A 14,255-nucleotide genomic window follows, 5' to 3' on the forward strand; every position below is an offset into this window, starting at 1 on the left:
GTTCCATATACAGCTGTGTTCCAAAGTATTTGATTAAGTTTAATGCCATTATTCCATTTACAGCACAAGAACTGTTCTCCATACATAGTTACACTTTCTGAGATTGTTTTATTTACATTCTCTTGTTTCTGTTTCTCCTCATCCTCAAAAAGAAATAACATAAGGGAAGGAAGAATGTGGAGAGCCAGAACAAAATATAAATATATTAAAAAAGGAGCAAGAATGAAAGGAAGTGAGAGCAAACAAAAAATTCAGAAATGATCAAAGTACTTGTCATATCTTAAGAATCATTAATTTCATTAACACTCTCAGTAAAACATAAAAATTTATTGCAATTTTTAAAAAGTGATTTGGGAAAGTTACTGACATTAAGGTGATGTTTTGTGACTTGCAAATACTTACCAGTAGCATGCTCACCACTAGTGGTTTCATAATTGCTCAGAATCATTCAGTTAATAGAGTGCCTGCCTCTGCTGTCATCAGCATCATTTATATCTAATTATACTATCTGAACACAAGCAAATATCATTGTGGTATTGTAGCATTAACAAAATAAGCAAGCAAACTAAAAAAGCCACCTTGGTATCTGAAATACTTTCAATGTTCTTAAATATTTCAATCTGAATGATTGTCTGACTTAGGAAAAAGAATGCATTCTGCACAGTGATGACAACTCATAGCAAGTATACATGTAGCCTATAAAAATGTGTCCACTAGAAGCTGCTAACCAGAGATTTCTTAAAAAGACCTTAAAGCTTTTCTTCAATATTTGAGCTTTACACTCAAAAAATCAAGCCCACTCACCTTATATATACGTAGGTACAGTTATTATATCAAGAATTTTTACATAAGATATATATTTCTTCCAATTTGTTTTGTCTGACTTTTTTTTTTTTAAAAGCAAAGTGTCTACAAACATACCACAGTATAAGGTTAAAGTTAACTGTGTTTAAAAGTCCCTTTGTTTAGCTGTCATGTTTTTGCAGTAGTTGCCAACAGAATGTTAAGTGCATTATATTATAAGCATTCATCCATCTGGTCATCCTTCTAACACTTAGGAAAAATTGCTTTTTTTTTTTAATTTTTTAATATGACATATAGCTAGTGGAAAGAAAAGGGTATCTGCAGGACATGATTTAAACTTTCAGTGAGCAGAATCATCCTCTGCACCCCTTACTCCAATGAGTACAGAAGAATCATTGTGTCTCAGTCAGCCTTATTTGCACTCATTCAGCCTTACCCATGGCTTTTCTCTCACACATTATAACTAGATACTTGCAAAATGGCAGTGTGTGCTTCAGTTTGAGCATTTTCCAAGCACTATGCCAGCAGTGTCTTCTGTAGCTGATGTGGACTTTGGAAAATATGTTCTGCTTCATTGTCGTGGTAGATTCCAAATTCCCATTACCTGGAGTGCATTCCATATAAAGTGAAACAAATATGTTCTAATAGTCAAGGCAGAAGTCAAAACATACTTGCCAATACATAATATAATGATTCATCAGGAAGTGCACATATACCTAGTCAGTGATCCAGCCCTTTCCCTTTTGCTTCAAGGTAAACACTGCAGGTATTTAATTCTATTGATGTGTTTAGTACTCACCCAGGGTGATATTCTGAGGAATAAGTGATGTGACTATTCTAATTTACTGAAAGGCAATCTGTTAATGTACTCATCTTCCTGTAAGTGGGGCATAAACTTACATTCTTCATTAGAAACAGAAGACATGCAAGATGTGCACCACCCAGCTGCTCACAGTAGTTTTGGAATACCTTACCTCATGTGAAATAGCTGTGTACAAACATGTCTAAACATTTCTTAACAAGTGGTTTTCCAAACATAGGCTGTAGTTACTTTGCCAATTAAACTAGTAGACAGTCTCCCAAAAGCACATTAAGAAAGGTTTGTATTTACTCACCATGCTAGAACCAGTAAACTGAAATGGAGACTGTTAAGTCTGGTTGTGATCCAAATACTATGGTTAAAATACAAAAATTTTGGACAGGCTTTGCCATCATAAATCCCCTAAAAGATCACCAAGGATCTTTTTGAAACTTGGAAGAGTTGCAGTAAAATAAGGAAAAACAGGAATATTTGAGATTGTGTCTTGTTAATGTATATAGATGGTATGAATTGTTTCCACACAAAGTACATTCCATGTAATGGTTTATGCATAATGTAACACGTTGTAATGTTATTTGCTTCAGGTGTCTTGCTGGATTTTCTGGGCAGTTTTGTGAAATAGAAGTTAATGAGTGTAATTCATCACCTTGTCTACATGGTTCAACCTGTGAAGATCATGTCAATGGATACACTTGTAAATGTCAACAAGGTAACTGACATTTGACAGAACAATCTTAAAGAATGATAGTTTTGAATTATCATTGTTAGTACTGAGAAAGCTGGTAAAATATATCTAGTTCTTATATATATGTGTATAATCTATAAGGTACCAAAATAGTAACTATTGTTTGACAAGCTTTTTTGAATGAAATCTAAAGAGAATTAACTAGTCTAATAAGCATTTCAGAAGGACTTAAAACTAAAAACAGTTAATTAAGAGGGTCTGAAAAATTATGTAGAGATGGATTTATTATGTGTGGTCTTCACAAATGTAACTTACAGACCAACCAGTAGGCACTGTATAACAACTAAATATTTAAACTATCTGTATGTATTAGACTTTTTTTTTTTTCTGCAGTCTTTTTAATAGATCACCAAATAATTTTCCTCACTCTAGTAGTCCATTCATCTAATGTTTACATTATTGAGTTAAAGGATAAGGAAGTTTTGCAGGACCTAGATGCCATTGTGTTCCAGCTTGTCTTCAAGTGTCGGGGGGCGCGGGGCATCTGGGCTTAGCTTCTGTGTGATGCCCAATTTGGTGTTACAAGTCCATTTGCATTCAATATATTAAATTATTATGATCACAGAAGCACAAATAATGCAATATTTCAGTACTATAAATCTGGTCACATTAATTATATTGAATTGCCATGATCACAGATGCACAAATAGCATAATACACTTTCGGTCTAGTAAATGACTGGTGTAGTTTATTGTAGTAACAGGAGTACAGGTTCCTTTGGATTGCTGGTGATAAAGACCCTGTCTGCAAAGCACATGCAAATACCACGAATATGACTAACACAACCAATTGCACATGTGCTAGTTTATTAAACAATTCTATAGAGGCTGTTAGGTTTCCCGGGGAAGCGCTCGGTATAATCAAGAGTTTGAATCTCATCCAATAGGAGTCCGTATGGGGAAAGTGGTGTCTTTCTCTGCATTTTCCTCTCTTGAGACATTTTTATACTAATTTCTTACTTTTAGGTGGAGCTTGAGTGACTCTAGTCACACAAGTCTGTTGTGATTGGTATAAATTTTTCTTGCTTTTGTTTTAAAGATGTAAACTCAGAGAAATTCAGAACATGTACTCAGTGAGGGGTGGTCACACCTTGGAGACAGGTAGCCTTTGGGATGGAGGTGTGTTTTGGCATTATAATGGGATTATAATGAACAAAGTTCACCCAGAGGACATGATTTGGTTATCAGTTAGGTTCAGATCTGGCCATGCGATCTATCAGTTCCACACTACCATGATGTTCCCCATCCCTGCAGTGATAGCGCAGAGCCTGGCCACAGTGTCTTCATTCCTCTCCACCCTCCGTGCTATTTCTCTTAGAGTCAGCACACCAAGCTTCCGTGGTGTTACACCTAAGTTTGCAGCTATATTGCCAAGGGGGCTATCATGGAACAGATTGCTTGCATATTTGCCACATCTCATCCTCTGTGAACCTTCTCTTAAGATGTAGACACTTGTTTAACCCCAATAAGTCACCTCCAGCAATTATTCCACATACATATAATTATTTCCATGCTGGTTTTACATTAAAAACAAACAACAACAACATAGGTATGCAACAAAATACTCAAGCACATGTGTATATAGCAAGTCCATATGGACAGTTTATGTAGTTGTTTAATCAGTACTAAGGAAGAATATTTTAATGCATAAGACTTAAATGGAAGCACTGGTAAGGCAATATATCTGTGGCTTACTAGGACCTCATTAATTTTAGGGATAAACTTACTCCCAGATGAAACTTTTTATAGCAACTTTTTTTCCCCGTAATATCCAATAGACACTCAATAATCTATAAAGACACTATACTCTTGATGTATGAACCACTGAGTGAAAAATTTCTTGACTTTGCCATACGGAGGGCCAGAATTCACAATCATAACAGTCCCTTTTGATCTTCAAAGTTTGAGTCATCACCTATCTTTGGTAGCATATATCTTTTTTCCTCTCAGCACTGTTGCACAATGGAAATTCCACCTGAATAAAACTGTATGTCCCCTCAGGAAGCTCTGCCTATTACTAAATAAGGCCACATACCACTTCACCAGTACAGATGACTTAAAAACTAGTAAGATGTGTTTTTTGATCATTACTGTGCCTCATGCAGAATATATGGTCAAGTTCAAAATGTTTCTCCCTATTTTTAAAGCTACTGATAATATAAGTATATTTGAATACAGACATTTTAAAATTGCTTGCCAGCCAAGGGCTATAACTGCTGCCTCTGTGCAACTTACATGGAAATATTTGGTGTAAACAGAAGAAGCTTTCTCATAGGCATTAGATCTCAGTCCTGCTGCTAACATGGTTTAAACACATTTTAAGCCAAGTGTAAGCTGTTGTTCTTTTACCTTTGTTTAATAATAGCATTCTTCAGGGTGGGCAAAAGATCTCTATTTGATTTCTCCACTAGGAACATAAACAGTGAAAGAATCACATGTGTTAGGTATATATATGATGGTTGAATACCTTTTCTGTTTAATTAGTGTGGTATTATTTTTTTTGAGTTCTGCGGCTTCTGAAGTGGCTGGAGATGAGAAAATTATACCTCAGAAAATGAATGAATTTGGAGAAGGGGAACCTGTGGGAGGAATAGTTTGTTGTAAAGTTGCACAACTGAAGAAAGGGATTGGAAGATAAAGAAAAAATACCTTCCAGATACATGAAGCAGAAATACTTGGAATAAATCTGCTTTTGTGGCAGGCTACTTGCATATGATAGGTCTTTAATTTCTCTACTGACCTTCATCTGTAGAAATAAGGAGATGTCACTAAACGTTTTTACATCTGTAGAGGCAGATATGGGAAGGAACTTTCCACAAGGCAGGAAGTCTGAAATATCCAACAGATCCATGGTTGTAATTTAATTAAATGGAAAAGGGATAGTGGCAAGATAGAACTAGGAACAAGGCGATGATAGCAGCTTTCCAAAAACCTTCAGAGAACAAAATGAAGCATGTGGTGAGAGCATGTGTTACCAGAACAGGGAATTCATTTAGCTCTGACAAATCCATTCTATAGTGGGCCATGAATTTTGTCAGCTATTGTCCCAGTAGCAGGCCTCATACTTCTAGAATAACAGATGCGTATTCAGAATCTGTGTCCACAGCTGCAGGCTGTTCAGGTGCAGAAGCGACACAGAGAGATGTAAACTATATTCTGTCAGTATCTCAGACAGTTCTAAAGCAACAACAGCAGCCACTGGAACTAATGGTGCCCTCACAACTGAAGTCTTCAGCTGTACTTATAACAATGCAGCTAAAACAGGGCTGGAACATAACTGGTGGGTCCATTTGACATATGCACTGAGGCAAACACATGATAGAAGCAACTGGATTTGGCTCAGCTGAAGTCTTCTGGGGTTTTGGGGTTGTGAAGTCTTTTTGTTTGGTTCGTTGGTTTGCTTGTTTGTTTTCTAGAGAGGGGAAAAATGAATTAGAGAAATAGCAAAGCTGTAATGGGTGTAGTTGATATCATGGCAGATGGTGTGGAGTTCTTCAATAGTTAGCCATATTTTACAAAACTCTGGGTTTGGATTTTTGAAGCAAATGGGCTGCAAATGGCTTTGACTTAGCCTCTGAAGAGCATGTTCAAGACAGATTCAAATTACATGATTTAAACCCCAGGTTTTGGATTCTAATTTATGGATTTACTTAATTATAAAGTAGATTTTGTAAGAAATGCATATTACCAAAAGTGCCAGTAGCCTGAGTGTTGAAGTATATGAAGTATAAGAAGACGATATCCTTATGGTATTCAAAGACAAACCTGTATTTGCTGAGAAAATGTCCTCCCCAGTGATCTGGTATGGTAATGTGAGTTTCTTTTTTTTTTCCTTTATTTTGTTTTAGGTAAACATGACTATTGTTATCTGTCTAAACTTCCACTTTTCCTTCCCTGGGGTGAAAATAATGCACAAATTTAACTGGATAAAGAGGTCAAAAATTAAGATAAACAATTCCATACTCTTTCAGTTTAAATTTTGGAAAATAATGTGGCTTTGGTTGCACTGTGCTGATCTGAAATGAGATTAGAGGTTTCAGGGAACATTTTACCCTTGACTATTCTTAGACGCGAGAGATAACAATATAGATAATTCTGTAGGTGAAGGGCAACCTGTCAAGTCAGTTAATTCAGTAAGGCAAGAATATATTTAGGTTTTACTCTTGTTTGCTTACTTAAATCTCTACCAATATAAAAGTCAGCAAATATTAACATTCCCCAAAGATTTTTTTGTAGGGTATAGTTGTATAATCCATATAGCTCAGGTTCTGACTTTTTATTGCTAAACTTTCTTTTCTTCTTTGAGAAACCACAGTACAAAGACAGTTCCTATCCGATATGACATATATAGATGTGAGGATTGATTATAGTTACCCATAGCTTTTTTTTTTTTCTGATTGATACTTAATAAATAGATTTAATTTTAATGTGTGGGGGGGTGATTTTTTTTTTTTTATTTTATTTATTTTTGACAGGATGGGAAGGTCTGCATTGCGAGCTGGATGTCGATGAGTGCATATCCAACCCCTGCATCCATGGCATCTGTGTTCAGAGAGACCCCGGTTTTGGTTATTCCTGTTTTTGCAAGCCAGGGTTTGTGGTGAGATGCTGACATTCTTTCTTCTTCTTCTCTTAACCTGACTAATAATTGGTGCACAGAAAATACTGTATGTAATCCCTTACCTCTTTATCCTCACTCAGATAAAACATAGCCTTTCAAAAAAATACAATATTTTAGTAATTGTTTTTTGTTTATTTTGTTTGTTTTATTAATGGGAGTTACGCTGTTCCAGAGAACTACTTACCTAATATTCATACAAAGTAAAAAAGCTGAGTATATGTAGTGGCTTTGTCAGTCATCAGAGTACGCTAATGTTTTTATATACATACAAAGATAACTCACATTTCAAACTATTGCATACAGATAAATATTTTGAAAAAAAGTCCCCTGAAACTAAATCAAACAATTCCTTTGAATGCTTGACCATGTGGACTTCTGTCCTATGTTTTATTCTGTTTAATGTAACAAAAAATCCTTTGATGATGGCTGAATGCCAGCGATGTTATTTACCTAAGGTTGAAACTTCCATGCTGTCACCACCATTTTATGCCAACTCTTTCTGCTGTTGGAAATGTGCAGTTGGTATCTACAATTTGAGCTTGTGTTTTACCTTGTTGCACTTCAGGTTTAACTTACTAGTATCATTTAATAGCTTGGGGTTAGTAACAAGGAGAGTAAGAAGTATACAATCTATTTTATTATTTTCTTGCTTTAGTCATTCTTATCTCTACAACTCCAAACTTGAGATTGTTTATTTGATTAGCTTTTCTTTATAAATGATGACAATGATGCTCATTTTAATGTGCTCCATTTGTTTGATGTATTGAAGACTGTAAAGTAGAAGGAACAGATTGTTGTTAATAGGATCCAGATTTATCTTCATACATTCTCAGCAGTTGAGTCAAGAAAGAAAAGTGTAACTTTATAGACTTTATCTAGTTTCTAGGCTTCTTCCCTCAGCAGAAGATTCTTATTTAACATCAATGAGAGAAAAAGTAACCATTAAATAAGATAGAAAAAAATATTCTAAAAATTGAAGGAACTCCTGTCTATCTTCAGTTCTTCCCAGGCATCGTGCTTTTCTCTGTTGCATGCCTATTCCCTTAAGGGAACCCATGGGGTAGCTGGATATCCCAGCGCATGTTGTGGAACATGACTGTTGAGTGGTCTGCTTCACAAGGGAAGGCAGACCAGGAGCCAAGGATGGCAGCGAAGTAGATAGGGGTTGTGACCTTAGAGACAAGCAGTACCTGAACAAGGAAAGCAGGACAAGTCCAGTGATGGCAGTAACCATGTCCATCCAAAAAGTCCAGGTGCCAACAGGCAAGTCTGTGATCACAAGAGAAGTCTGAGGTTAAGCCAGGATGTCAAGTCTGCAAGGCAGGATCAGGATCAGCCAAGTACCAGGCTTGTTACAGCAGGCTTCAGCTTTATGATAAGCTATAGCATTAGTTGAGGCTCAGATAAGGTCTGATGGCAAGGGCCTGAGCTTAAATTCAGTTTCTGAGCTCAGGTATGAAGGTCAGAGATGAGTCATCTCACAAAAATCTTTCTCACAGTTTAGCTGTTTTCACAGCAGGTCAATCCAAGGTTTCACAGCTGCAGCATACAAGAGCTGACCTTCAGCAAAGGAGCTAAACCTGTGGGTGCAATGGAAAAGGGTGTGGGAGCAGACTGCAGAAAAATGATAGTCACAGGTTGATGAGGGCCTTGACAATAACATCTTCAAGTCTAAAGTATGGGAACACTGTCATGTTAATGCTTTTATCAGAGGACATTACTAAGTCCTTTACATGTGGAAACATAAACATTCAGACTGGAACTTGCAATTCTAATCAAACTTCAGACCAAGTGCTATATTGGTAGTAGTAAATGAGGAAAGGGTTGCCTTCTTTGCCGTGTGTGGTACAAACTTGTGTGGAAGCCTTTATAGGTAACTGAAACTTCCATATTTTCTGGAATTTTACATCCACTTACAGAATAAGAGGGTAGGAGTTCCCTGAGTCTATACCCATATTTGCCACAATACAAAATTTGGAGAAGGGATTCAATGGAACCTTATAGGCATACGTCTTTCCTAGATTCTTAGAACTCGTCATATCTGAACAAAGCAGTGGCCCTTTATTTATAAATAAGTGCCCTTCATTTATAAAAGTTATCCCCGTAGAAATCCACATGCAACGGATTGTATGGAGGCAGAGATTTTTTTTCTATATAAACTTTCCTCAAACTGCTCTGAAAACTAATATATGGAGGATAAAGACCAGTATGAATGTCTGAATTTAATGCATATAATCTAAGCTTACTGACAGACTATCCGAAGAAGGAAGAGAGTAACCCATAAGAAGGAACACACATATTTTGTAGGGTGGTTTTTGTGGAGTACAATGGACACAGTTGGTACCTCCCCACAGTCCACAGCAACTGCTATCGTTTTTATCTCCAAAAGCAGGCTGGCATTAAAAACAAGGTCAGGTGATGATGAAGGATATATCAATTGAGGAACACGGTCTATTTATTTGGAAAATAATCATATCTTCATGTTAAAAAACAAACAAACAAACAAACAAACCTCCTTTTGTTCGTTCAGTATTTAAACTCCTACACAAACAACTGTGATGGATAAAATTATGGTACTTATTTCATATTTCTCACCAAAAGAAAATTTTCTGCAAAATTCTCTGGTGTCAGTGTTTCATGTTACTGAAGAGACCAAAATTAAAAATAAGTCCAAAAATAGGATAGAAGGAAGATAGGTCCATCATTATTTAATCTGAATATTACCCTGATCGTGATCTGAATATTACAGAGAGGGAATCTCTGAATTACTCATTGCCAGAAATGGGAATATTTAGGGCATTGTCAGAGACAAACTCTGGTTGCTTTCTTCCTGTGTTTTTCCCCAAGCATTCAAGATTAGCTTATTGACGATGGAGCTGGATAGATACTTGGTTTGACCCACTGAGGGAGTCTTTCCATTAGTATATACCTTCGGCATTAACTTACAGAATGTCACAGAACAGGATCTTAAAGAATAAGAAAGCTACAAACCTCTGACGTAGCTGGAATTTAAGTCTTTGCTTTTTTTCTGTTATCCACTGTTCCATCTTCAGTCCATAGATTCTGCTATGCTTTGGGAATTTCACAGTAGAGAAATAAAACTGGAGAAACAGAAAACATATAATGTGTCTGTCATCAGTATGTAAAAACAAGGACACCTAGCATCTAAACATCTCAAGATGACGGGTATTTTGTAAACCTCTGGTGGATTCTGGTTCCTAACAGTGAGTTAATGTGTGGTGAACACAGTAGAATTCCCAGAGGAATAAGTTTTCAAGGAACTCTAGCTAAAATGTGTGTTAGCATACACAAATCTTCTGTGGTGTATGTACGCAATGCTATCTGAAGCATGGATCATAAAGTATGGATCATGAAGTTTCTCAGAAATTTTGAGAATAAAAGCATAGCTAGTGGTGGATGGCATAAATGTTTACTTTTTAAATTGAAAACATCTATAGAAGCATACCTACTTTCAAATGCAAATCTGCAGTATCTGCCTTCATTGAAACTGTTAAAGCATTTAACTAAAACATTTACAGTCACTTTCAAGGCTATCAAATTTATCTATGACTATTCAATGTACCCTTCATGCACAGTGGAGGTTATCCACATCTGCTTTGTTTTCGCGAGTCATAAAATCATAATAAAATACATTAAGAAGTAATAAAAATACACTAATTTGTTGCAACAAAAGTCAGAATGAAACAAGTTTTATGGGATTAAGAAAAATTATTAGGCAGAAATCTTACTCACATAATAAACTGATCATTTGTGCTTTGTATAGAATTGGAAGCAAACAAGGAAGAAACATTTTTTTTATCCTTGTATGGAAACCTATAAATCTATATATAGGATATAAATTGGCCTGCTGTTCCTTCATGTTTGAGAATACTAATACAGCAAGTGAGTTTATAGGATGCTATGAATTTACCAGTTAGCTCATCTGTTTGCCAAAATAAATTAAGTGCTTGATCAAAACAATCATGGGTGTACCTAAATCATACCAAAACCACCATTTAACCTTTTCCATTTCAAACACTGAATGATTTAAACTACTTGTAAAAACAGTTGAATTTCTATTTCTGTGTTCCCATTTCTGCCGTTCTCTCTTGTGTGTCCTGTTGTTTCCTAACATCACACACAGTGTAGTAAAGTTGATAGAGATCTCAGAAACATGTAAGTTATTTTAAGTTCTGTAAAAAAGCAAACCAGATAGACAAGAGAATCTGTTTTACTATCTTGTCTGAAGGAAAACATGCAATGAGCATGTGCTTATTAAACACTACTTGGTTTTTCTTACATATGCCCCAGTTCCAGGAAAAGCTTCAGTTAGAACTCATCTCTCTCAGATTTTAAACATGAGATACTTTATAGGATATCAGGTTTCAGTAGTATATAGTATTCAAAGAACATACTTCTTGATTGCATCAATGTGGCTTGCACTGAGAATATAATTTCTGAGGCTAACGTAGTAATTCTTCAATGTTATCAAAACATTTGTGATACCAGTTAAATAATTTTCACAATATTTTCCTTGGTCATGCAAGTATTATATTTATGTTTCACCACTTCCCTCTATATTCTAGTGAGTGCAGAATCATAGAAATATAAAATCATATGTTAAAAGAATGCATGTGTTGAAAGAGTAGATTATCATTGTTTCTTGTTTGCAGTCTAAATAATGTTTCAGACAGTAGCAAGTCTTTTCTGGACTTAGCAGTTAGGTTGGATACAATTTGAGATTCAGATGCCTAAAATTCATATATCTGCACTTGGTACTTGTACTCATGTTATACTAAAGGAAGTCTAGTTGATATGGTCGATGGAGTACAAAGGGTTGTTTGGCTGTCCAGACACTTGAAGCCTAGATATGGGTGTCTATGCCGTTTTGGGTTTTCCCTGGCTTCCCAATACCACACAGAAGGCTGTGGGTTTTCTATGTTTTTTTGCTTTACATCTGCCAACACCATCTAGCTGTCTCATAGTTACGAGACCATCCCAAAACATGGCTTCCAAATCCAGTTCTGTGTCTACATTGAGATGATTGATTATCTTATGGAACTTTCTTGACTTAAAGAGTGATCTAGTTGCCTAATGATAAAAATCTAATACTACTTGAGACAGTCTAGAATATCCAATATATCTTCATAAGGCAGTCAGATTAACATGAGGCCTGTGGGAAATCTATAACTCTTGGATTGTCAGCTGGAGCTCTGACCAGATACTTGGCAATTACAAAAATGATACGAGGCACCCACATTTAAGCAATTAACTTCCTCAGAATCTGTGTTGACTCTAAAGGGAGTTTAGACTCCTAGCATGCTTGCAGTCACTATATGACACCCACATCTGAATGTCTCCGTCTTAAGACAAGTCCCAAACTTTATGTCTAGGCTGCTAAATTAAGAAATGGAGAGCATTTCCAGACACCAAAGCTCACTGAATGATTTATATTGCTAGATGTACCTGTATAGATGTAGATGAACTTGTTAGATCTGATCTGGTGTGGTTTCGACATGTGCCACCTAATACTTCCCAAACAACTCCAGTTTGTCTCTGATATATATTTCTTATTATTATCAGATGACCTAGAAGACATTCAGAGTTTCAAAGAAGACATTTGTGTTTCAAAGACTTAGATTCAAAATTATTGATGAATGCTAGCTGTTCATTTTCAAGCCCTTCCAAGGCTTGAAAATACGGCTGGCCCCAAGTCTCTCTCTGTCAACAGTTGTTTAAAGCAGCAGATACGAGGCAGAAAAAGAGCTAAAACTGTGGTTTCATTATGTAGCCTGGAAATCATGATGCTAAAATCATTTAAAAACCCCATAGATTATTAGAAAACCATGTGGGATTACATGTCAGATTATACATTGCAAGAGTTTTGTGTCTTTCAGAGATTACCCTGCATATTTTAAATAGCTATTCAAATGTGTAAGATCCCTCTAAGTTAGTTAAGTTAGCTCTGTCTCTTCACACAGCCCATTAGTTCATTACAACAGAAGTGAAAATAAAATGAACTCAGGCCTGACTTCAGCTTATATTTATTTCACACTTCAAGAATGCATTTAACTCACATAATTATTGCTGTAAAAGAAATGCCTTATTTCTTCCCTTTATTACAGACCACTGATTATGAACATTCTTAACTTATTAGTAGAAAGGATATTTCAGACTTCTCATGAATTGTTAGTCTTGATAAAAATAAAGAGTGAGTGCCAGCTCCAATTTAAGACTGCCACTGCACATTTCTAAAAGTAACATGCAAACCTAATGTGTTGAGATGGTGCTATGTGAAGATTTGGTAACAATGAGCAACAAATAATTAACCACGGTGTACGAAAATAAAGTAGAAATTTAACTTGACAATCAGAGCAATCTGTAGGTTTTCAGTCAGCTAAGTCCTCTGTATGGTTTTCTGTATCACTACATATAAACTTATTATGTAGAGGTTTTGCCATAATATGGAGATGATTATTTTACTTAATGACAATACTGTCTTTGATACTTTGCAACTACAAATTTGTGGGGAGATTATTGATAAATTGTGATACTAAGTGGGAATCAAAATATCATTTAGTTGAAATTAAAAAAAAATACAACTATACTTTTATATTACTTGATCAATATTTTCCAGGTTATTAGATTTTCTTTTGAAAGTATGGACAGTTTAATATAAGCAAACAACATTTTAGAATAAATAGAAAACAATAATTTGAACTACCATGACTATGAAATGCAAATTGCCTTCAAAAATGTCTTTTTAAAAATTCTCTTTCAGGGACGAAGCTGTGAGCTTAATTACAATGATTGCCTTATACAGTCCTGCTCCACTGGGTTTCTTTGCATTGATGGAATAAACAATATCACCTGTTTACCTACTATTCTCCAAAGCAAGAAAACTGAAATGGCTGAAGTGTTTCCTACTGAGATTTTAGATAATGACCTTCCAACAGCCCTAGCTGTGTCTGTGGAACTTCCGTCTAAACTTACTACCCCTGATTTTCATGCGGAAGAGATGTCCCAAGGTAAGAAGAATAAGCTTCTCAGTCATATATTTATCAAACTTCTTTCCTTACTAGTGCTTTCTGAATGGTTGGAATATTTGAAGTGTATCAATTTTCATCTTCATGTTGTTTTCCACTTCTATACTACCTTCTGTTCTTGTAATTTAATCCACTGTCCTTTCATAATTACATGTTTAAACATAATTGGAAAATTACAATTTTCTCTCAAGAATATTTTTCCCCAGCATCTTTCACATCC

The 14,255-nt window shown here is 35.7% G+C and overlaps 1 protein-coding gene across 1 annotated transcript in view; it reads left to right on the forward strand.

Moving 5' to 3' along the window:
• EYS (eyes shut homolog) overlaps positions 1 to 14,255 on the forward strand; it is a 530,119-nt gene that overhangs the window by 147,552 nt on the left and 368,312 nt on the right. The window contains exons 10-12 of the mRNA XM_072035108.1: positions 2,209 to 2,333; positions 6,844 to 6,968; positions 13,771 to 14,017. Coding sequence (XP_071891209.1) covers positions 2,209 to 2,333; positions 6,844 to 6,968; positions 13,771 to 14,017 — 497 coding nt within the window. The remainder of the gene's footprint in view (positions 1 to 2,208; positions 2,334 to 6,843; positions 6,969 to 13,770; positions 14,018 to 14,255) is intronic.

The sequence above is a fragment of the Anas platyrhynchos genome, chromosome 3, assembly GCF_047663525.1.
Source record: "Anas platyrhynchos isolate ZD024472 breed Pekin duck chromosome 3, IASCAAS_PekinDuck_T2T, whole genome shotgun sequence".
Taxonomy (NCBI): domain Eukaryota; kingdom Metazoa; phylum Chordata; class Aves; order Anseriformes; family Anatidae; genus Anas; species Anas platyrhynchos.